Source organism: Ambystoma mexicanum, chromosome 11, assembly GCF_040938575.1.
Source record: "Ambystoma mexicanum isolate Mex_15411 chromosome 11, UKY_AmexF1_1, whole genome shotgun sequence".
In the NCBI taxonomy this organism is placed as follows: domain Eukaryota; kingdom Metazoa; phylum Chordata; class Amphibia; order Caudata; family Ambystomatidae; genus Ambystoma; species Ambystoma mexicanum.
In genome coordinates, this window is record NC_090934.1 from 875,062,903 (window position 1) to 875,088,821 (window position 25,919).

General features: G+C 43.0%; 1 protein-coding gene across 3 annotated transcripts in view; it reads right to left on the reverse strand.

Moving 5' to 3' along the window:
• The window catches only part of TSPAN32 (tetraspanin 32), an 882,228-nt gene that overhangs the window by 424,632 nt on the left and 431,677 nt on the right, over positions 1–25,919 (reverse strand). Inside the window, exon 5 of one of the 3 annotated variants that reach the window (XM_069623937.1) lies at positions 12,039–12,098. The exons of the other annotated variants lie outside the window; for them this stretch is intronic. Within the exon in view, the coding sequence (XP_069480038.1) occupies positions 12,039–12,098 (60 nt within the window). The remainder of the gene's footprint in view (positions 1–12,038; positions 12,099–25,919) is intronic. 3 annotated transcript variants of the gene reach the window in all.

The window sequence follows — 25,919 nt, forward strand, 5'->3', positions numbered from 1 at the left end:
TAACTAAAGTTTATATATATATTCAATGAAAAAACTTTGTTAAAGGGACGTTATGGTTACAAGTAAAACCGAAAACCCCCTGAAATTCGCCAGTTATGGTAAGCTAAGCAACAATAACTTGTCCCACCACCACATCATATTTGTGATGTCATCTTTGATGTTATGGGTGTTATTCTTAGCAGTGCACAGTGGTGGCGTGAATTATGGTTGCTTAGCTTACCATAACTGGCGAATTTCAGGTTTTTTTTAGGTTTAACTTGTAACCATAACGTCCCTTTAACAAAGTTTTTTCACTGAATTTGATAGGTTTTTAGTAGTGCAACTTAACCATAACGTCCCTTTAACAAAGTTTTTTCAGTGAATTTCATAGGTTTTTATTAGTGCAACTTAACCATAACATCCCCTTAACAAAGTTTTTTTCATTGAATTTCATAGGTTTTTATTATTGTAACTTAACCATAATGTCCCCTTAACAAAGTTTTTTCATTGAATTTCATAGGTTTTAGTGCAACTTAACCATAACGTCTACAAACATCTGCCTTCATTGCGGAGCTTCCAGACAGTGCCACATGACCATACACTGGCGTGCGGCATGATGACGTGTCCGAGAACCTGTCCGCACTTCACAATAAGATCCGTGCTTCGCGGCCAGTTCGGAACTGCATTTTCTACTGATCTAGGAAGTTTCAACTTGCATAGCTCCAACACCTATTCCCACTCATCCATTAACAATCTAGTACACAGTACATACTTTTAGCAAAACTGCTATTTATCTTAAAATGGAATCAGTTAATGCCATCCCTCCTCCCCAAGAGACACCATCACTGCTGTAATCAAGGAGCATGAGAAACACTGCCCCCTACCTTAGAAATAACACACTTGCAACATTTTCCCCTGTCCACCTGCCCCTCCATATTAGTGTTTGGTGCCTCTTCCCTCATTTCCCTCCCCACCTTTCGTTCTAAGCTCTCCTGCCAAAAAAATCAAATTCATCCAAAAACAATAAAATAAATGTTCCTTTAGGAACCACCTCTCACAGTTAAAAAATCACACTAAAAAAAAATGTATAGACTCCATCTACTTTATATTTCTCATTAAAGTACATAGACTCAATAAGATTTTCCAACATTTCCATTTGCATTTTGTGTTATGCTAATGGCAATATTGTGGCGTTTATCCCCCGTTCCAGGGATGGAACGGTGGATACCGTCCTGGCAGCCCAAGTTATCAGCCCAAGCGAAGCGAGGGTGGATAACGAGGTCTCGGACCATTATCCCCCCATTCCAGCCCCTGTAATGGGGGATGAAGGCCATTAGCACCCTAGGTTCCCAAAGTGGGGACCCGGGGTGCTAAAAAAAGGATTGTTTGTCCTACACCAGGACGTCTGCGGCGTCCCGGTGTAGGAAGGAAAATCCTTTTCCAATATGGCCACCATGGAAAGGGAAGGCGGGGTTCCGTACAGGGCCCCTCTTCGCTTTCCATGGCAGCCTGCAGAAGGCAAAAAGAGAACGCTATGACCATTTTACCAAGAGCACATTTTTCTTCCCTTTCAAACCTATCCCAATTTCTAATAACTTTATCACAAAGCCAGTCCCAGGTGGACATGGCCACTTTAACCTCATGTGTTGTCCCTCGTTGTCATGGCCAGTAGCCAGATTGTCCGGATCATGGCCTTATTCCATGACACTGACAATCTGGCCACTACCCATGGCCACAGGCTACACCTCAGTCACCAAAGGTATATGACTATTTTTTGGACCTACATTATGACGCTTGTCAAAAAACAAAATCCATTCAGACTTTATGAAAACATGTATATCTAGATCTATAATCTTTTTGCAAACCTTTGTGTAGATTTGTCAAATGGCACCACATTTATAAGCCTTTACAATATTTTGGGACCCCCCTCTAATTGTGCCCGCTCTTGACAGAATCCCACCAAAATTTGCAAACTCATTCAGAATCAGGTCAGGTCATGCAGTTCCATTAAGTGGCGCCAAAGTTATAAGCCATCCATGAACTGCTTTTCACCAACTTTGTAATGCTGTGGTGTCCGTGAACTTCTCAGGACTGTTCGCGGACTTTTGTAGCAAAAAACACCTGTTTTTTTGCTTCTTGCAGCCATATAACGCCTATAACTTTGCCCCCCTTAGACCAAACCTCAGCAAACTTTGCAAAGCATTGCAGACCGGCCATATACTTATTCTGCAAAGTTTGGTGAGGATTCGTCCAGGGGGAGCGAAGTTATAAGCAGCCCAAAAAGTGCTCTTCCTATGGGTTTAGCAACTTAACCATAACTACATGGCCGCTACCGCAGGCAATGTAATATCACACAGCCTGCGGTAGCGGCCGTGCAGTTATGGTTAAGTTGCTCAACCGATAGGAAGAGCACTTTTTAGGCGGTTTATAACTTTGCGCTTGTGTGTTTTTTCCCATAGATGAAATGGAAAAGCAATTTTGCTAATGCCTACAACCCAAAGAACATGACAGATTTTCTCCAAATTGGCAGCAATATTGGCGGCTTGGTCCCGAAAGCATGCTTTTGTAAATTTGGTGTAAATCTGTTCAGTAGTTTCTTTTTTAAAACAGCCAAAAGGTATGTACAAAATAATTAGTGATATCTGGGTTCGGTCAGCAGACTCACTTCCCTGTTCGGTCTGCGATGGGCCTCTGATTGGCCCAGAGGTCGGTGTGAGGTCTGCGGATACCAGACCCGCCCGCTGATTGGATGGTGGAAAGCGTAACGTGCGTCATATTTTCTGAAACGCCCGCCATGTTGTATCTGTGAACATTTGCGATTGATTGCTAACATAGCAGTGGAGAATCAGTCTCCAAACACACATTTTGCATTATTTGGTGATGGAAAGACGGGCTGAGAAGGGTAGGGGAGAGGAAAAAAGATGATATGGGGCTATTTTTGTAGGTGGACAAAGGTCAGGCAGGTGTTGCAGCAGTCCGCGGACCCCGCAGTAGATTGCGGACAGCGCCGTGAACGGATGGCTTGGGAAACACATTTAGAGTTATTTGGTGGATGAAAGAGGGTTTGGAAAGGGCAGGGGAATAGAATAAAGATGATATGCAGCTGTTTCTATAGGTGGAAAAAGGGTTTGCAGATGCTGCCGAGTCCGCAGTCAATTTCAGTGTCTCAGACATCATTTTTATTGCAGGGGGTTCAGGGTCAGTTTTATTAGTTGATGGTGTATGGTACATACTTGTTATATGGTTAATTGTGTAGTTTTGGTTGTGGCCAGTGGCCAGATTCCTAAGGGCATTTATTATGTAGTTAGATACCAGTTGGCATATTTTACCTATATTGACTTTTTAAAGTTTTATTGTAGTATTATGGATGTAATTAGATACCTCTTCGTGTATTCAAACTGTTAATTGTGGTACAATTTAGTGACTACATTTGGGTTGAAGGAATATTAAGTAGGCATTTGTTAGATTTTCTGTTAACCTATGATTTGAAGTAACAGAGTTGTCATTACATTCAAAACAACCACTTCTTTTTTGACATATGCAGTATAGTGTCCTGAAGTGGTTGTGGCACCAGTGTGGTATATTATACCTACAGTTGTGAAGGTTTTCTTCGAAAAGATACTTGGCCATGTGCGATGCCTGTAAGTTTACAGTTATTTTTGGAACCATCTGCTTTGTTCCTTAAAAATATTAGTATGACATATTGCCTATGTGAGTTCATTTGTATGGTGGAACGATTGTCAGAATTGCAAAAAAGGGCATAATATGCCATGATTTGCATTCTTCAAAAGTTGCAGAAATGCAATGGATTCAGAATTTGGTATGGATACATATACAAATCATGTGTTTGGGATATGCTTTTATGAAACATGGTTGCAGAGTGCATGTATGTTTCCACCTGTATGAAATCTGTAAGATTTCATTTATAGGGATGTTTTTGGTTTGCGGTATGTGTAGTAAGTGCATTAGGAATTCTTGTGGCTCTTCCTGTGCGTTTATGGTCAATTTTAAAATTCTTGCACAGTAGTCCAATTCTTGCCGTATACCTGAGACATTGTAAGTGTTGTCAAGATTATTTGTGGCATTTCTTTGAAGGACGAGCATTTGCAAACACAATTTGTCCTAGCTGTTTAATTAAATGTTGTGATCATTGGTGCCAATAGAAAAAGAAGATTGATTGTTACATTAGCATAACAATTTACTCCAGTTGTGTTGCTGAATTTAAATGGACCAGAGAATTCTGTTTGTGGGTTGTTTAATGGGCCTGAAGATGTTTCTGAAGAAGAGATAATTGTGTTTTCTTTGTTTTATGATTGACATGCAGTTGACTTTGTACTAGACAGTTTTGTGGTTTTATTCTTTGATGAAGAAGGAGCTGGTTGTTTTGTCTTTAGTGGTATTGTTGGGAGATCTGTTATAGATTCTGTTTGTATTAGTTCTCTTTTTAAAGGTTTCCTTTTTTGAGGTAGAGGGTACATATCTAGATGGGGTGTGTATAGTGCATGTAACCTGTTATATTCCAGGATGCAAGTAATGTCAGCGTTGACTTTATTTGCATCAAAGTTAATTAGGAATAGAACATTGAGTGTTACCAGGCGTGAAAGTGCTATGTAACTCATACCTTCTTTAAGGAATGTGCTGCCAATGTCAATGGATGCATGATCTAGGGTTAGACCTTGTGATTTGTGAATAGTGACCGTATATGCAAGAGAAAGAGAAAATTGTTCTCGGCGTACGTACATGTCTTTGAAAAGAAGGAAACATGCTATTGTGCTGCCAATTATTTTTACTTCTGCAAGTTTGTCAAAGTGGATGTTGACAGACTGAATGTTGTTGTCATGTGGATATGTTTGGAAGTCAACAACTGTACCAATTGCTCAATTGGCTAAACCTTGTTCTACATCAAGGTTACGTTTTAGAATTACTCTGCAGTTTAGATACAAAGTAAATATTTTCTCCAATCCAGCTGAGTTGGAGATACATTTTTCTAAGCTATTTAGTCATGCTGTTGCTTGTTGACACCTAGGAAGTGTCATGCTGCACACTTTTAGGTTGTCTGTGTAGCTGTTATCCAGTATGGGTTGCATTTCTTTTTTCAACATGTTCTTGTTGAATTGACTACAGCTTGCAAGGGTTGGCATTAAGGAAATGCATTTTAGATTTTGTTGAGTTCATTGTTCCATGACATCAGGAGCAGATGTGTTTCGTCCATATAGCTCATGGATTAGTCTACTATTTAAGATACAGTTTAAATCTTTAGTAAGCAGACCAGTTCTAATGCTTTTTATAATGTTAGCATAGGTGAGGTCTGCAGGCTGACGCATGTTTTGAATTAGTTCTTTGTAGTGAAAATGCTGCCCGAGATTTACATTTCCAATGCTGCCAAGCATATTGGGGCATTGTTTGTGTCCCAATGTTTTGAAAATATGTTGACTTTTTACTGGTGTTAACTGTAGGAGGTCTTTGAAAACAATAACATGTTTTCCTCCAAACAGTTCTTCGTAGTTGGTTTTTAGGACTTCTTGCATTCTGAGATGAATTAAAGACAACATGCGGTTGGAAACCATGCTTCCTTCATCGATTAGGAACACCTTCATGTGTTTCAGAATTCTGCATACATCAGTAGCAGCTTCTGCTGATAATTTGTAGTATTCTTATTTGTTTTGGTGTTCTACAGGAAGGCGCAGTAGTCAGTATAAAAGTACACCTCCAATGTTGTTGTCAGCTAAACCTGTGGGGGCTGTTACTACAGGCAAAATGTTGTTGTTTGTTAAGTTTTGCAGACATTTGCTGATTATTTTAAGTAAGAATGTTTTAACAGAACCAGCTTCATCACTTACATACAGGAGCAGAGGTTGTCCTTTTTTATGCTGCTTTCATTTGCTTTGAATGCAGCTTCAAATGGCTCATAGTCACCTAATAATTCTTCTTCTTTTCTCCAAGGTTTAAAATGTTGGAGTAGGGCCATGTAATACAGTTCTCTATATTGTGTAGGTTTAAATGATAATTTGTTACGATTAATTAGACTGGGTTTTGTGAGTTTCACTAGGCTTCCTTCACAAGCTGAGACTGAATATTTGCCAGTTGTCTCATTTAGTGTGGCATTGTTTTTGTAGGTGCAGTTTTGGGCATTGTCGTACAGACACATGTTTTCCAAAGCACTACTTCTGTTTAGGTAGTATGTGTCAATTAAATTGTTTTTTTAAATGTCCTGGATGTTGGGATCATTTGTGGCTATGGTTTCTACCTCTTGGTAGGAGTTTAGTGCTCTTTTTTGGATGAAGCTGGACCAAGGTTCGGCCAGACAATGGGCCTCATTACGATTCCGGTGGTAACCCTGCCGGTGCTACCGACAGGTTGCTGCCTGACTCGTAATATTGTACCAGCACCTGACTTCCCGGTGCCACCGGGAGATTACAACTCACGGAGTTGGGACTGTTGTTAATGGTGCCGGCGCTTCCGTGGGAGTATGCCTACCATGGCTGCTGCGCTCAGCAGGGTCAGACCTGTCGGGCACATGGTCCATGGCAGGCAGACACGTAGTTTGCTGGTCCTGAAACAAGGATGCCGGTGAGCTCACCAGTGTCCTTTTTTCTGGACCGGCAAATTCATAATGAGGTCCGATGTGTTCAGATTTGCCTTATAAGGCTGTACCTGTTAACCAGTCTGCAGCTTCGTAGCACCTGCATTCTCTATGGGAGAGCATTTGTATACCAAAGCTGTACAATTTCTGTGATAGTGTTTTGTCAGATGATATGTCATCCCAGAGGTCTTTTAGCTCGGTTTTCTCACCTTTGCTGACATAGGCTGTGACATATCTTGCAACTGCAGTGGAATTGTCTGCAATGATTTGTATTTCTATGTTTGCATTCCACAAGAGGGCAATGATTGCACTGTAATCATTGATGTACTTGGATCCTTCGTTCCTTTTAATGTTGTATGTTTTATTAGAGGATGTGCCTTTTACTCTGTGTCTAACAGAAGACATCAAGCTATTTACTTGTCCTTTTGTGCAAACTGATCTAGGGGAGCCAAGCAACATATGGTATAGTATTTGCCTTTATTTTCATATCTATCTCGGCAGTATTTGCCAAACTTATGTTTTTGGAAGGGTAAGATCTGTGAATGTAGGGCACTACCTATGGTTTCTGAAGGGATGTCACATGTCATGTATTTTCCAATAAACTGTAAAACAGTGGTGTCACTGTCATGGCCAAATTTAGGAGCATATTTTTTCCACAAAGGCATGTGGATGTGTGGTGCTCCTCTGGATTGATATTCTTTCCTCCAAAAGAAGTGTTGCACTTCTTGGAGTGGAGGGGTAGTTTTATTGCAGATTAAGTGCAGCATGGCATTGAAGCGATGGTGAAAGTATCTTGATGCATTGACAGGGTCAAGAGAAGAGAGTTCTCCTAGTGTTTTTATATCTATTACATCTTTATTTTGGTTTGCAGTACGTAAGAAGTTGTGCAAATCATTCCATGTGTACTCTGCACAACTTAAAGTAACAAACCATGTGGGTGGGCCTTGGTTCCTTAGCATACAACATACATCAGCATGACGTCAGAACCAGTATTCTTTTGTACCACGCATGTTTGCCAAGAGATTTGTGATACTTGACTGCAAAACTTAATTTATGTCTTTTGTCTTTTGAAGCAGTTGGGTAGCGGACATGTTGAAAAAGGTAGAGCCCATTTTTAATGTGTGTGCAATTCCATAACATAGAGTTGCTAGTTCACTTTCGAAGAGGAGGTGGAAAACATATTCAACATTTTGTCTGAATCTGTGTTCTTCAGAATACATTCTTAAAGAGCGATATTCTGATGCACTAATTTGTGTGGACCTTTCATCATATCTTCCTCCTTTTCCTCCTTTTCCTCTAGGCGAGAGCAGAGAAAGAAAACATGCTTCTATACTTTTATATGCTCATTGGAAATCCTTTGGCTTGATGCATTTGATATGTTTCTAATGCATCATCAATGGTGTCCTTGGAGTGTAGTGGGGGAATTGTATACTGATCTAAAATGTTGGCTGCAGTAACAGGATCTACATGTTCAAATTGGCCAGTTGCTGGTGACTCTTGAATTATTTGGATGGTTTCTCTTAGGTTTTCCTCTATGTTTATATCTTTGTAGTATTCATTGTTTTCTTTTAGATATTGTGGGGCTTGTATGACTTTGTTTAAGTTGACTAGTTGTTGCCAAATTATTTTGTCTTTTGTTGGTACACCATTAACTAGTACAATCAAAGACTGATCTTTTGCTCGCTGCACTCCTCGAGTTTCTACATTTTCTTTGAGATCTAATGGCAAATATACTACTTTGACAAGGATGCCTTTTAGTAACTTGGATGGAGGTAAGTTGGCTGATTTCGGGTGAAAGAGTATTATAGCTAGAAATGGTTGAACTGTTTGGATTATAATGCTCTCATACAAGTTAAGTTGTTGAGCTTTTGGAAGTGGGAATATTTCTAAGTTATTAGTGATATCACATGATGGCATTTGGTTATTGTCAAGCTTTGTGTTGTGGTACGTACTATTGAGGAGTCAGTTATTATGTATTTAATTTCTGTCGTTAGAGTTAAAGCTAATTGCAATCATTGGGATTCCTTATTGCATTGCCCTCTATTTTGTAGGCTATATCTACTATTTTTGTGCTCTTTTCATAAGAAGTTCTGCGACAACAGACACATATTTGGTCTGGTATTTCAGCAGATGTGTTTTGAAACTTAGCTATTTCTTTTTTGTATGTCTCTGTTAGGACGGTGGTGTTTATGAGGTTTCTGGTAATGTTTTCTGAAGTTACAGAATGTTCTAAGTCAACCTCAGTTCCAAAGTATTTACTTTGGATGTGCTCTATTTCTTGAAGCAGTTATTTGGCTGTTCCATGTAGGAGAATGTTATTTCAATGTTTCAGTTTTAGAGCATGACCTTTTGCATAGTATGGTCTATGCACAAGATTCCGTATAGCAGAATGGTGTGTTGCTAACATTTTCATGTGGCAAAGGTGCTTTTGGACGCAGTTCCATAATGCAGGCTAATGAAGGTCCTTGCAGACCAGTGTGGCTGTGCACTGGACAGGAGTCCATGGTTTGTAAAGTTTTCATTCTACTTTTGTCTTTTAGTTTCACACAATGAGTGGAGAATTGTCATAAAGATTTAAAGGATTGTTGGCATATGTTACACATTGAGCTGCATGTTGTGAGAAACCTGAAGGTGTCTCACCTGCTAGTTTCCAGGGATCTGTCATCCAGGTAGCCAGGACACAGCTATCCCTTTTGGATCCATTTCCTTGGAGTGGACCAGTGCGGGAGGATCACCAGGGTGAGGGGTCCTCAGGGAGTGGAAGTGGGACACTGTATGTTGAGACGCGGTATCCCCTTTCTTGAAACACCTTTGCCCCATCCTACCAGGTGGGATACTTAGGAACTCAACCTCCCCTTTGCCAACACAAACACTTTCTCACACACAACTCACTGTGAGAGAAAAAGAACTAACACCTGACCTTGTGCTAAAGAAGCCATCGACTGTGCTGAGCTCAAGTGCACTGCCTTGTCCCGTGCTGAAAACGTGGGGAAGGGAGGCCAACTGCTTGAACATCCTGACATATCATTTTGTGATGTCGATAATCAGGACTGTGAGAATGGTGTGCTGCCATGGTAATAACCTTGGCTCCAACAACAAAGCAGCGCCAGTGAAGTCGGCACAGCCGGTGAGTTGGGAAAACTGATAATAACCCGGTCTGTGTTGAAGCCAAGGTTGCAAGTGGCAACATTGTATAATGAAAACTGAAGAGAACTGTATTTGAAGCATGTATGGCAAGCGACACAAACACAATTAATCAGCGGATGAGTGATTGACCTTTGTAGCCAAGCTACGATACCGTAAACAGAGTGGTTCAGCACCACTTGGGTGCTCATTCGAAAGTCTCTGTTAGGTATCCAGCAGAAAGGTGGCAAATGTGAAGAGTGATAAAGAATTGTGAAATTGAAGTGGTCCTGCAACAGGTCAAGCAAAACCCTGTTCACATTTGAAAGTCTTTGATAGTTGATTAAATCGTATAGAAGGTTGGTCTGAGCCTGATTGAAGGAGATCCGCTAAAAGCTTTTGGTTAAAGCAAGTTTGTGTAAAGTTATGACCATTGTATTAAACGGCATCTGTGTCAGACCGAGGGGGATCTGAGATCTGAGCCTGGCCGAGGGGGATCCAAGATCTGAGCCCAACTGAGGGGGATCCATGGTGAACCGTGAGTCACCTGAGAAAATAATACCCTATGAGGTATTAAATGCATAAATAATGTACACACATTGTGGTGAAAGGATCTGAGTCCAGCTGAGGGGGATCCGAGGTGAATAGAGCGTCGCTTAAGAATTTAAGTACTTGTGATGATCGTAAAAGGAAGAGAATTTATTGTTTGTTTGTCGCACCAGGCCCTCTGAATGAAGAGACTTTGAAAGGGAAAAGAGACTTTTACACGGAAGACCCTGATGCTAATGATTGAACTGTACTCTCGTGCTAAAGAAGCACCGCCTTGTTCCATGCTGAAAACGTGGGGAAGGGAGGCCAACGGCCTGAACATCCTGACATATAATTTTGTGAACACTTCTTTCTTTTTCGTAACATTATTTCCTGCACTATTTGTATTTAGAGGTAGGGATTGGCAATAGGTTTATTGGTATAGGCCCTTTTATTTTGACAAGACACTACGAGGACTGCGTTATTATTATTTGATGGTTGTAGCTTGCTCCCATCTGTAGATTTAGGATAAGTTAGGCATTTTTCAAACCATTTTTGAAGTTCAATAAACACCCTTGAACTGTGGTCACTTATGTCTGTCTTACTCTTGATACCATGCCTTATTTACAATGTCCATTTGTACACTGGATGGCTTGTTTGGGTGAAAGGAGCATTTGGTTGAAGGTTTTTTGAGGATGTTTTTATTATAAGAGTTTCTTTTGCCATAATGATGTCTTCGACCATTTCATACCCTCAACCATTATTGTCTATGGCTACTGTTTTTTGTTCTTGTTTGTAAGCTTCTTCATTGAAATATGGTTATGTGCTGCTTATGTGAACCCATTCACCATCACAGAAGTTTAAAAAGGTCTTTATTTTGATACTGCGCATGTTTAGAAGTCCCTTTAGCAATTTATTGGTTCATTTAGTTAGGGGTTTCTTTCTGTTTAAAATCAATATAAACAATGTTCTCTTTAGTAGAAAAGCACTGTCAATTAGAGCTTTGAGGATTAGTCTCCTGTGGTAGTTTTTAAAGGTAGATCGTGACTTTTCAGCTGTTTTTATAAGAGTATGAAGAACTCTACGGTGGAAAAATGTTTGTAAAATACATTTTCTGGATTGCTTTACTGTGACAACTTTAACACTGGTAGATACAGTGTTAGGTTCATTAGAAGGTCTGCGTTTCTTTGTACATTTTTTTTACTTTTACTTTTTGCGAGAGGGGTCTCACCTTTTTTAGTCGTGGCTGGTTTAGTTTTGTTGAGTGAAGTTACTAGCTCTTTTGTTTTAATGTTTTGTATGAAATCTTTTAAAGGTGGATGACTATATGGTTTGGTTTTATTCTTATCTGCTCTATTTTTCCGCTCTTTTCTATGGATTTGCTTTTTAGTAGGTATTTTGTTGTGTCTGTTTGGAAAAGAGAAAGTTTGGGTTTGAAAGTTGTGCAATGTAGATGCATGTATTGTGAATGGGTGTGTGGGTGTGATTGGAGAGCTTAATAAAGTGCTGTTTGATTGTGAGGTGGCATATGAGGTGTGTTTGAGAAGGTTGTGTGAGTAAGAGTCTGTAGAGTTGTGATGACGTTGGGTTGGTGAGTAAGGGAAGGGTCGTGTGATTGAATCAGTAGGGACATTGTGCTGTTTTCAGGAAAGCCTTAGGTGTTGCAATGGTGGTGTTTAGATGGGAATAGGAAGAGTGTGAATGGTGAAGTGTAATGAGGTAAAGTGAAAGAAATGTTGGTTCAAAAAGAGTAGTCTGGGGTAATATATAGTGCAACTGTGCTGTTGTAATGACATACATATACATGGTACATTAATGTACTTACTTTGTAGGATGTGAAGGGAATTCTTTTTTTGGTTCTTGTCTTCGGCAAAGTGCTTCTTTCCTGTAATTGTAAAAGAATGTTAGTGGGGATATGTGGTAATGGTGAAGTACTTTTAGGAAGCAAGGTTGTTATTTATGAAGATAGGAGGAGTTGTTGTTGGGTAAACAGTTAATGAAATTGCCGGATGTTTAAAAATGTTTGTTTTAGGAGCATTTTCATGAAAGTTAAGATATACGTATGTGTATTTATAGAAACTCTGTGTGTAACATTTTGTAAAAGAGAAGAACAGTTGATGGATAAGATTTGTAGTACAGTTTTAAATGACAGTTGGTGTGTGGAAGTTTAATATGTTAAGAGCATATGCATACTTGCAAACATTATGCATTCTAATCTATAGGTGTTTATGTAGTCGTAGATACCGTTGTTACCGGAGCGGAAAACTTGTAATGAGGCCCTCTGCGTCTATTTCGTTTCCCTTTCACAGTTTTTTTTCCATTTCACCGGCACATACTTTCAGGTTCATAGGCACTTCTCTCGGGCAGTAGGCTCAATTTAAACTTTTCAGCTCCTCTTTCCAAACCTGCCAAGCAGGGCCGGCCAGAGCATGGACAGTCTGTGCGGTTGCCCACAGCCTTGCTGTCAGGGGGACTCCACAGGCACTCGTGCCTGCCTAGACTGTATATACCAAGGAATATTGTTTTAAAGAGGGGCTGTGCGTCTTCCATGTACGAGGCACGCTTTTCTGTTTTTCCGTGTGAGGTCCTCTGATGCTCTAGAGGCAAATGGCCCCCTCCCGTGGGCCCATGTGACACTGCAGGGCCCACTTTCTTTCTCCAAGCAGAGGATTGAGAGTGAGCGTGATTTACATGCGATAGCTCATTTAAGAGACCATTGATTTGGAAAAGACATTCTTAACGTTTCCGTGTTAAGAAATGCAAAGATTTTGTATTTTGCTAACATACACAAAACACCAGTTAGCTGCCTAACTGTATGCCCTCCTCCAGGAAAATTACATATTTCACAAAAAACGGTTTTAAACTATCTGCTCTATTGTCACATGTTCATATTTAACATACAAAAAGCATTCATTTTTTGTAGAATGTATAATTTTCCTAACATTTCACATAAACAATGTCGTTGTCAAACATTGAAACACAAACAGGTCACCTTTTCACACATGACCTTTTGTTATTAGTCTTTACGTCTTGAAAGGATTATTTGCAGTCTTCCATTCAAGGGGGCAGGGGGATAATGCCACAGTTGTACACGTTTTGCCCATTTATTTATTTATTTATGCGTTTATTTACTTGTATGAGTAGTTTCCTATGGTATGCATATTTTTCAAGTCAGCTTCATGAAATAGGGAATTGTTAAAAGCTGAATATGGGGTGATGAAGGGAAAGGACGAGAGAGCAAGTGAGGCATGAATGGTCCAGGAGGTTGGCAAGAGGTGTTCCAGTGCTGGATACTGGAGGCGTTTCTGGCCCTGTACTGACTTTCAGGGCACGTGTCGGTGGACAGCGTCTGCCCACTTTTTGCAGAGGGTGGTTGCAAGCCCCATTGGGTGTTTTTGAGGCCGGCATTCAAAAGAAAGGTTTGCTTGCTCATGTGTTTGGTTACTAGGATTTCATCCAAGGTTGTCATGTTCCCGTGCAGACACTTACCCACAAGACTAGATATAAACGTCATCAAAGTACACGTCTCTTATTCAGATTCTGTTTTCCATGGAATATTTCATCACAAATGGTTGGATTTAAAAGGCAGGCTCCTTTTAAACTTATTATAAAATCTCCTCTATCTGCCGGGTTTTTTCGGTGTCCATTTTTTTGAAAGGCCAATGCTCATTTGTATGTTGCACTTTCTTCTAAAGAGGAAGGTCAAGTGAACTAAATTTGCACATTTGACTTTAAGATATGTTCACTTACTGGCAGTATATTCATGGGTGCCAGCTTTTGATTTTCGCCACGGTGCAGACATTCCCACACTAAGTGAAACGAGGCAGCTGTACCCATTTAAAGTTCGAAACAACACATTTTACAGCACATTTTGGCAGCAGGAATAGGAAAAAACAATATAATTTACAGGAAGGTCTGAACATATAAAATCTCACCAACAGTCACCTAACCTGCTGAGTTGTCTTTGAAGTATGTATTCTACTATAGGATCCCTTGCTTGCCCTTGCTACTCCTGTGCCTGCAAAACAGAGTTGGCCTGCCCACCCCCTCCAATCGAGATTCAGGGGGTCTATTGATAAGTCTTTCTTCCCATTGTGCTGTGCGCAGCAAAACATAAGCAAGCCTGAACCCAGCAGGAGAGGAGACAGAAACCCAGCCACAACCAGTGATTTAGATGATCACAGCAAGGAGAACGGGTGAAAGTGCACCCTCTACCACCATGAACTCAGCACTTACGCGTATATCATTGAGCCGGCTCCCCCACACTTTTTTTTAGGACTCCCGCTCTGTATAATTTTGTTAACATTTCAAGACCTGCAAAAATGCTTACTCTCACTGTCTAAAGACCTCCCAGATAAATAGGCTCTTTGCAGTATCAGGCCATCCTGCAGTAGACACAGCCTGACCTGCAAGCCCCAGGCCCACTCCTGGCCCTGACTAGACCATCTTGGAACCTGCTTGGAGTTCATTTCTTGTGACAGCCAAAATAATCCATGACTGTAGCTTCTGAAATAAAAGCATATTGCGAGTTTGGTCAATAAGGCCAAATACAAACATAATCAAAATAAAAACTATTGGAAAACTGCTGCAAAAATAGCGGTTAACTTACTTAGCAAAACACAACCACCATATTTGTGCAATGCCTTCCACAGTCAGATGGTGTTTTCAATGAAAAGTCCCAAGAAGACCTTTCACAAACAACATTTTTACCAATTACAACTGGGAAGAGGTGAGTTCAAGTGCCTGAATTGCAGAATGGTCTCAAATCCCGGCTCCTCCAGTTAACCAATGCGTGTGCTCCTGGGCAAATTATTTTATCTCACTATACTGGATCTGCCACAATTAAATGTCTATCCAAGGTATTCAACCCGCACTGATACTTCAAAAAAAGCCCCTCTCTTGATATTGGCACATAAAATGTCAATATTAACAGTGACAATTCATATACTATACTTCAGAGTTAGTTTGCCTCCTGCTTTACTCATGGTGTCATGTTTTTAATGTAAATTCCCATGATACCTTAACGTATACAAGATTTGATCTATGATCACATATTCTATAATATCACTGATGTCACTTTGTATGCAAATGAGGGGGGCTCCCATATCTTTTGACACTCAGGGCTCATCTTCCGTGCCGCCCTTTCAGCCCCCTCAGTAATGTACCTTCGTGGCTTCTTGCAATAGAATCCTCGACCCTACCCTGTGGTTGTCACATGTTGCTCCAAGAAGAGACATGTGTGGTATGCAAAACTGATATACCAATTCATCTGTTTAACTTCATATCTGATCCTATTAAATGTTTCACAATCTTCTCAGGCAAGCAAGGCGTCCCATGTAGTTGCTCGTCTGCAGCTCCTGCTCCATACGGGGTTGCGCCACACCCGCGTCTTCCAGTGAAGAGACATTTCCGTGCTGAAGGTCTTTGGAAGAAGTCTCAAAGCCAGGCACAGCTGTGCACTTCCCGCCCCTGCAATGGGTTGGGCGGGGGAAAAAGTGCTGAGCAGGGAAATGCCAGATGTCCCAAGGGAAAAGAGAGGGGGAGGGGCCCGGATGCACGCGAGTCACGGTAGAGACCAGAAAGGGAAGAAACATGGGCGTAATTTTAGGGGGGGACAGGGGTGTTTGTCCCCCCCAACTTTCATGGCACACTATTTTGTCCCCATTCATTTGGCTGGGGCACCTTTTCTTCAGATGACAGGCCCCCTCCAACATTTTGCGCAAAGTTACTCCACTGGGAAGGCAGACAGAGAAAGGGGGCGAGGCAGGAAGGGAAGGGGACAGTGCACAGAAGGGATAGTGGGGAGAAGGGCGGAGAAGCACTGAGAGGCAGGGGAGATTATATGATAGATGCAGAGGGGGTGGAGACATGATGGGAGAGTGGGAAAGATGTACACAGGGTAAAGGAATTCGAGGAAGTCGAAAAGAAGCATCAGAAAAGACTGAGGGAGAGCAAAGGAGACCAAAGGAAGAGAGGGAGGGACTGATAGAGTGCAAGAGATATACAGGTAGAGCTGCCTGCTTCCTGGTATTGGCCTGGAGACTCCTGTTTTTCTAGCTTTTCGCGGGGTCTTCGGAGTACGGCGTAGGGAGGGGGGCCTCCGGTATTTCAGGTGTGCTGCAGCTGTCTGGCAGTGCCTAGGAGAGCAGGCTTGGATCCACCAATGGCATTCTACCCTGTGCCTTGCACAGTGTCGCCAGCAGCATAGCTCACTGAGCTACATAAGTACGTTTTATGTCTGTTGAATTGACACCTTACCCCTCATTGTCACAAAGTAGAGAAGTTCTGGGCATGGTATGCATAGTATGCAATGTCAAGATCAAGATGACATGTTGGTTTATTATGATTTATGTTAGTTTGTTTGTTTATTTAATATAGCGCAGACCAAGACCTTCAGGTAGCTGGGTGCAAGCATTACAAGGATACTTAAGAAGCTTAGTTACAGAACATTGCAGGATACTTAGGAGGCTAAGTTACAGAGGTAGGTACATACAATGTTATGTTATGTTATGTTATTTTGCACTTATATAGCTCCTTATATACCACTGGTATGGTCTGAAGGCGCTGGTAGGTTGAACGCCCTTGGGAACCGAAGTTCAGATCAGTAGAGAGAGTAGAGAGAGTCAAAGGTGCATGTGAGCACCGGGTATGTGTGGAGCTCGTGCGGTATTCGTGTAATAGCTGCTGCTTAGCGGTAGGTGTGGTGGTTGAAAGATCAGGAGAATGTGCTCATTCTGGCAGGTTTTATCCAGAACGGCTGCGGCTGCGTTAGGCCCGAGGAGAACGCCTGGCTGGGGGGGGGGGGGTGAAACCAGCAGTGTTTACTTAGAATGATGTGGAGTGAGCGGCGGATGTTGGTATGAGAACAGTTATACCGAATGGTGTCATAGTATCTCTGTGTTCTAGTTGAGTGGTGATGTAAAGGATAGAGTAAGCGTGGTGGTGTGATATGATGGGTTATATGCTCTTTCAACGTTCTCTGCATTCCAACCATACTATATATGTCACGCAATTCTATGCGCTCCAGTCCGTAGGGTGCACTCCTATCCACTCCATGCACCCCAGTCTGGTCTCATCCCCTCTCCGCACTCATCCGCTTTAAGCACTCGTGCTTTTCACGCATCCAACAGCAATATCCTGTTCTATATATTCATCTCATACACTCATCTGTTCTATACTGTCATCTGCTCTGCGCACTCATCTCTCCATACACTCATCTGCTCCAAACACCCATCCGCTCCATACACCCATCCGCTCCATACACCCATCTTCTCAATACACCCATGCGCTCCATACACCCATGCACTCCATACACCCATCCGCTCCATACACCCATCCTCTCCATACACTCATCCGGTCCATATACACATCCGCTCCATACACACATCCGCTCCATATACACATCCGCTCCATACACACATCCGCTTCATATACACATCCGTTCCATACACACATCCGCTCCATTCACTCCTCCGCCCTATACACTCCTCCGCCCTATACACTCATGTGCTCTATACACCCATCCGTTCTATACATTCGCCAGGTCTGTAGATTCATCTGCTCCGGCTATCTACACACTCTCCGCACTTCCATATTCATCCGCTATCCACACTTGTGCGCTCTACATACTCATCCGCTCCACATACTCATCTGTTCTACACACTCATCCGGTTTACGCTCATCTGTTCTGCACATTCATCAGGTTTACGCATTCCTGCGTTCTACTCGCTTCTCTGTATTTACGCACTCAGCTGCGCTACACGCACGTCCGCTCTACATACTCATCCGTTAAACATGTCTATCCATTCTATACACTCATCCGATCTACATATTCATTTGATTTCCACACTCATTCGAACTATATAGTTATCTATTATTCCATTCATGCATTCTTCCACTCGGCGCATTCATCTGTTCCACCTGCTTCATCCATTCTAACTATTTCATCCACGGCATTCACTTTGTTCACTCCTCATGCATTCCTCATGCATTCTGTCTATTTCAGGAGTTTAAATCTCGTTACTGATTCCGTATGATTTACTCTTATTAACCATTTCACTGTTTTGATCTACTTTATTAGTTTAATTCTGTTTGTCCTTCTAGTTTATATTAGGGGTTATTAGCTGTCAATTCCTTGCATCAGGTAGTTTGTTGGATTGGTGTCATTGATTTGCTGTTAGTCAGTTTGGGTTATTTGGTACACGTTGGTTTTTAGGGGAAGAGCCAGGTTTTCAGCAGTTTGCGTAAATGGGGCGGATGTGGGGTGGAGTGAGTTCCATAGCGTGGGGGCCAAGGCAGAGAATGATGATCCGCCTAACCTGAATGAGTTTGTCTTTGGTATGACTAGGAGGCCGGCTGAACTTGATCTTAGGGTCCGAGGGGGGTGATAGGGTTTTAGCTTTGCTTGAAGATATTGAGGTCTGGTTTTATGCAGTGCTCGATGGGAGATGCATAAGGTTTTGAAAGTCACCCTTCGGGCTACTGGAAGCCAGTGCAGCGTCTTAAGGGCTGGGGAGATGTGGTCTCTCGGGCCGAACGCAAGTAGCAATTTGGCAGCTGCATTTTGTGCTCTTTGGACTTTATTCAGTTGGTACGCGTGGACTCCGAGGGATAGGGGGTTTGCGTAGCCCAGTCTTGATATAACAATTGATTGGACTGCGGAGAGTCTATTGGGAATGGAGAGATATGGAAAGATGTGCCTAAGGGTTTTAAGGTGGTAGTGGCAGGACTTTGAGACGTTGTTGACTTGGCGCGAGAGTGTTAGATCAGAGTCAAGGGTGCATCCAAGATTTTTCACTGAGTTGGAGGGGGTGGTGCCATACACCATGATTTCCGTTTTGGAGGGGTTTAACAAGAGGTGGCTTTGGGAGGACGTTGGTTAAGTCCGGCACGATTATTTGTTTTTTCCAGCATTTGCGTAGATTCGGAGGTTCGGATTCGAGTACGGGAAGGGGGTCAGGTGAGTGAATGGTGAAAGAGAGAATGAAGTGATCGGACGAGATGATAGGAGTGGGTGGGTTTAAATGAATCCGGGTGTTGGAGCTAAAGATGGCATCAAGAGTGTGTCCTTTATAGTGAGTCGGGCCATTTATGTGGGGTTGGAGGTTCATCGTGTCTAAACCGTCAACCAGAGAGTGTGTCATAGGGTTGGTGGGGATGTCGAGCCATATGTTGAAGTCTCAAAGAAGGGTGAGATTGGGATGGTTTAGTTGAAGGGTGGCAATAGAGTCGCAGAGGTTGTTTGCGAATTGTCTATCGTAGCCAGGGGGTCTGTAGATAATTAGGAAGCTACGTGAGAGCGACAGGGAGAGGGATAGTTTAACGAGAAGAGATTCGCAGGAAGGAATGGAAGGTTGGTTTTCGATGATTGAGGCACAGAAGAGAGACTTGAAGACGAATGCTACTCCCCCTCTTCTAGAGGGACGGTTCAGTGGGATGAGGGAGTAGTCAGGGGGGAAGGCTTCATTGGCGATTGGGGCAAAGTCGTCAGAGAACCAAGTTTCATGGTGGTTGGGGGAACTTTGTTTTACTACTAGCGCTTGGGCAATGCACTGGATTTATGTTGAACTCTGCTGGCTCCTTGTCAGGTTAGCCTGTTTTGTTCTGTTGCTGCATTTGTTAATATTTTTCTTTTAGTTGCTGTCAACACGAAAATGCAAATAAAAAGACACTATTGAAGGGAAAAAAAACAAGTGGTTGGTATTAATGACCTTGTGTTCAATGTATTTTCTACCATGGCATGGCACACTCCATTCGGTTCATTTTACATTTGTTAATGGCAGGTAATTTGCATATCTTCAGTAACTGCGAACTGCAGTCGCTTTAATCAAGTCATAATGCCCAGCAGTCTTATCAGTTAATCTGAGGTTTTGTGCTCGAAGTGTCTGAATGTTTTTTTTTAATAGCTGGTGGAATAAAAACATCTTAACCAGGTCTGCCTTCAGCGACTCCATTTGTAAGCACGATGCATGCATTTCATTGAAGTCCTGTTAGAAACAAGCACTGTGAAAGCCAACAGTTGTGGCTTGTGTACAGGTATTAGGCATTTGCAGGCACTGCTATTAGAGGCCTTGCTACTCACACCATGTTTAAGCTGTTACCATTGATGGACAGTTAATACCACCATGGCAGTGCGTGGCAAGTGCCATTCTCGTGCCTAAACAAAAGCCTGAACTGTTGGCATTTCCAAAGCTTGTTAAATGATTGGAGCCCGATTGCAGGGGGGCCTATGTTGATGGTTATGAGGGTCATGACCCCAGCTCGCAGGGAAGCGGATGTTATCATTAAAAAACTTGCAATGTGTCTCTTGAAAAAGATTTTTGAAAGTTTATTTTTGTTTGTTCCTGGACGAGCAGCTAGACGACCAAGAATCTACTATCAACCGCCTACACCCACCAGCATAGCTAAAGATTGCTACCATTCCCCCACCATGAAAGTGAACAATTAAAACAACTTCCGCATCCAAGGAAACCAAGAAAGGACAAAGACAACAAAAACGGTTGCAGAGTTTAATTTGCTCGACTATTTTTCAGTTCCAGAAAAAAAGATTGTGGCATATTCTCCACTCAAACGACCATGCTCCTATGCAAAGAGGTGCCTCCCTACACGCCCTATGAACATAACTTCCCCCCAGGTGTGTGCAAAATTGTAATCACGAGTGAGACAAAGGAACTGAGCTTCAGTACTAGATTCGCTTTACTTTTGGATAACACATAGGCCTGCTGCACATGCAATGTTAAATGAAGAGATCAACCAACACAAGTCGATCCTAATTTGCTACGCTGTGGAACAAATGATCTTAATCACCCCTCCCCTCCATGTGCTGCAAGGGGCTGGATGTTATGCTTAACTATTATTTATTCGTATTTGTAGAGCGCACAACAGCCCGTGGGCATCGTGGCGCTTGTTACAGAGAGTGAGCAAACTTAGTTACATGGAAAGAAGCATTTTACAATTATTGCATTTTTAGTACAGAATACATTATACATTATGAAAGAGGCAGTAGGAGATAAGTGGTATTAAGTGTGGGTAAAAACACAGTGAAGGGGGTAAGTGTTAGTTGAAGAGGAAGGCAAGGAGGGAGTTTTCAGCTCTGGAAAGGCTAGTCATCTAAAACCTGCTCAATAAGCTCCACCTGCCCTGATCTACTTACAGCACCCCCTAAGGCCCGCAACCTCTGTGCCGTCTTTGACAGTGATCTAAAACGTTTAATAACTCCGATTATCTCTGCTAGATTTAACCTGCTCAAGGATAAGGAAACCCCACCCCGTCCAATGGATGGGTTTTGAACACTTGTGGGTTGTGATAGGTGCGTGCCACGAACAACAAAAATCTCGGTTTTTGATTTTCAAATGTAGGCAGGTCTGCACATAGGCGTGCTGGAGGTGGGTGTGTGTGCAGGAACTGTGGGGGAAGAAAGTGAAAGTACTCCTGGGAGAGGAGGCAGAGGCAGTGCTTTAAGTAGGAAACACGGTTTCACTTTGGCAGTTTGTATCCCGGCGCACATGTTCAATGAGCCATGCAACGCCTGCGCGTTTTGCTTCCCCAGCCTTCAAAGGCCCATTGGGTGCAGGCTAGAGTAATGCAGCTCTGAATGTGTGAAGGGAAGCTCCTGCGCTTCCCAGCACATTCAGGGCTGCTGAGGCGTACTCCAGGAGGAGCCCCAGCTCCTACGTGCATGTGCAGGAACCAGGAATCTCTCACTGCTTCCTGCTTCCTGTTCATAACTAGAGCTGGGGGAGCCAGGGAACTCTCGGATAGGGCTGAGCCAGGGCCGAGCCTCGTGGTCTGGCCTGGCTCTAGGGGCCCAATGCAGGGGCGAGCCCTGAAAATGGCTGCACAAAATGAGAAGAGGGCAGTGTCAGGGGCAAAAAAGGGACTGCAGGGATGAAAAGGGATTGGGGAAATAAAAAGCACAATAGAAAGCACGCCCTTATCTCCACGTTGAACTACTGCTCCTCCGCGCGCCAGCCTAATTTTCTTCCCTAGTCTGTTTCTCCAGCTGACAACACTGCCTGGCTGCCTGTCCTGGCGCCTGACTTCCTGGCCTGCCCCAGCCAATCAGTGAGCAGCCAGCCAGCAGCATAGCTCACTGAGCTACATAAGTACGTTTTATGTCTGTTGAATTGACACCTTACCCCTCATTGTCACAAAGTAGAAAAGTTCTGGGCATGGTATGCATAGTATGCAATGTCAAGATCAAGATGACATGTTGGTTTATTATGATTTATGTTAGTTTGTTTGTTTATTTAATATAGCGCAGACCAAGACCTTCAGGTAGCTGGGTGCAAGCATTACAAGGATACTTAAGAAGCTTAGTTACAGAACATTGCAGGATACTTAGGAGGCTAAGTTACAGAGGTAGGTACATACAATGTTATGTTATGTTATGTTATTTTGCACTTATATAGCTCCTTATATACCACTGGTATGGTCTGAAGGCGCTGGTAGGTTGAACGCCCTTGGGAACCGAAGTTCAGATCAGTAGAGAGAGTAGAGAGAGTCAAAGGTGCATGTGAGCACCGGGTATGTGTGGAGCTTGTGCGGTATTCGTGTAATAGCTGCTGCTTAGCGGTAGGTGTGGTGGTTGAAAGATCAGGAGAATGTGTTCATTCTGGCAGGTTTTATCCAGAACGGCTGCGGCTGCGTTAGGCCCGAGGAGAACGCCTGGCTGGGGGGGGGTGAAACCAGCAGTGTTTACTTAGAATGATGTGGAGTGAGCGGCGGATGTTGGTATGAGAACAGTTATACCGAATGGTGTCATAGTATCTCTGTGTTCTAGTTGAGTGGTGATGTAAAGGAGAGAGTAAGCGTGGTGGTGTGATATGATGGGTTATATGCTCTTTCAACGTTCTCTGCATTCCAACCATACTATATATGTCACGCAATTCTATGCGCTCCAGTCCGTAGAGTGCACTCCTATCCACTCCATGCACCCCAGTCTGGTCTCATCCCCTCTCCGCACTCATCCGCTTTAAGCACTCGTGCTTTTCACGCATCCAACAGCAATATCCTGTTCTATATATTCATCTCATACACTCATCTGTTCTATACCGTCATCTGCTCTGCGCACTCATCTCTCCATATACTCATCTGCTCCAAACACCCATCTGCTTCATACACCCATCCGCTCCATACACCATCTTCTCCATACACCCATCCGCTCCATACACCCATCCGCTCCATACACCCATCCGCTCCATACACCCATCTTCTCCATACACCCATGCGCTCCATACACCCATGCGCTCCATACACCCATCCGCTCCATACACCCATCCTCTCCATACACTCATCCGCTCCATATACACATCCGCTCCATACACACATCCGCTCCATATACACATCCGCTCCATACACACATCCGCTTCATATACACATCCGTTCCATACACACATCCGCTCCATTCACTCATCCGCCCTATACACTCCTCCGCCCTATACACTCATGTGCTCTATACACTCATCCGTTCTATACATTCGCCAGGTCTGTAGATTCATCTGCTCCGGCTATCTACACACTCTCCGCACTTCCATATTCATCCGCTATCCACACTTGTGCGCTCTACATACTCATCCGCTCCACATACTCATCTGTTCTACACACTCATCCGGTTTACGCTCATCCGTTCTGCACATTCATCAGGTTTACGCATTCCTGCGTTCTACTCGCTTCTCTGTATTTACGCACTCAGCTGTGCTACACGCACGTCCGCTCTACATACTCATCCGTTAAACATGTCTATCCATTCTATACACTCATCCCATCTACATATTCATTTGATTTCCACACTCATTCGAACTATATTGTTATCTATTATTCCATTCATGCATTCTTCCACTCAGCGCATTCATCTGTTCCACCTGCTTCATCCATTCTAACTATTTCATCCACGGCATTCACTTTGTTCACGCCTCATGCATTCCTCATGCATTCTGTCTATTTCAGGAGTTTAAATCTCGTTACTGATTCCGTATGATTTACTCTTATTAACCATTTCACTGTTTTGATCTACTTTATTAGTTTAATTCTGTTTGTCCTTCTAGTTTATATTAGGGGTTATTAGCTGTCAATTCCTTGCATCAGGTAGTTTGTTGGATTGGTGTCATTGATTTGCTGTTAGTCAGTTTGGGTTATTTGGTACACGTTGGTTTTTAGGGGAAGAGCCAGGTTTTCAGCAGTTTGCGTAAATGGGGCGGATGTGGGGTGGAGTGAGTTCCATAGCGTGGGGGCCAAGGCAGAGAATGATGATCCGCCTAACCTGAATGAGTTTGTCTTTGGTATGACTAGGAGGCCGGCTGAACTTGATCTTAGGGTTCGAGGGGGGTGATAGGGTTTTAGCTTTGCTTGAAGATATTGAGGTCTGGTTTTATGCAGTGCTCGATGGGAGATGCATAAGGTTTTGAAAGTCACCCTTCGGGCTACTGGAAGCCAGTGCAGCGTCTTAAGGGCTGGGGAGATGTGGTCTCTCGGGCCGAACGCAAGTAGCAATTTGGCAGCTGCATTTTGTGCCCTTTGGACTTTATTCAGTTGGTACGCGTGGACTCCGAGGGATAGGGGGTTTGCGTAGCCCAGTCTTGATATAACAATTGATTGGACTGCGGAGAGTCTATTGGGAAAGGAGAGATATGGAAAGATGTGCCTAAGGGTTTTAAGGTGGTAGTGGCAGGACTTTGAGACGTTGTTGACTTGGCGCGAGAGTGTTAGATCAGAGTCAAGGGTGCATCCAAGATTTTTCACTGAGTTGGAGGGGGTGGTGCCATACACCATGATTTCCGTTTTGGAGGGGTTTAACAAGAGGTGGCTTTGGGAGGACGTTGGTTAAGTCCGGCACGATTATTTGTTTTTTCCAGCATTTGCGTAGATTCGGAGGTTCGGATTCGAGTACGGGAAGCGGGTCAGGTGAGTGAATGGTGAAAGAGAGAATGAAGTGATCGGACCAGATGATAGGAGTGGGTGGGTTTAAATGAATCCGGGTGTTGGAGCTAAAGATGGCATCAAGAGTGTGTCCTTTATAGTGAGTCGGGCCATTTATGTGGGGTTGGAGGTTCATCGTGTCTAAACCGTCAACCAGAGAGTGTGTCATAGGGTTGGTGGGGATGTCGAGCTATATGTTGAAGTCTCAAAGAAGGGTGAGATTGGGATGGTTTAGTTGAAGGGTGGCAATAGAGTCGCAGAGGTTGTTTGCGAATTGTCTATCGTAGCCAGGGGGTCTGTAGATAATTAGGAAGCTACGTGAGAGCGACAGGGAGAGGGATAGTTTAACGAGAAGAGATTCGCAGGAAGGAATGGAAGGTTGGTTTTCGATGATTGAGGCACAGAAGAGAGACTTGAAGACGAATGCTACTCCCCCTCTTCTAGAGGGACGGTTCAGTGGGATGAGGGAGTAGTCAGGGGGGAAGGCTTCATTGGCGATTGGGGCAAAGTCGTCAGAGAACCAAGTTTCATGGTGGTTGGGGGAACTTTGTTTTACTACTAGCGCTTGGGCAATGCACTGGATTTATGTTGAACTCTGCTGGCTCCTTGTCAGGTTAGCCTGTTTTGTTCTGTTGCTGCATTTGTTAATATTTTTCTTTTAGTTGCTGTCAACACAAAAATGCAAATAAAAAGACACTATTGAAGGGAAAAAAAACAAGTGGTTGGTATTAATGACCTTGTGTTCAATGTATTTTCTACCATGGCATGGCACACTCCATTCGGTTCATTT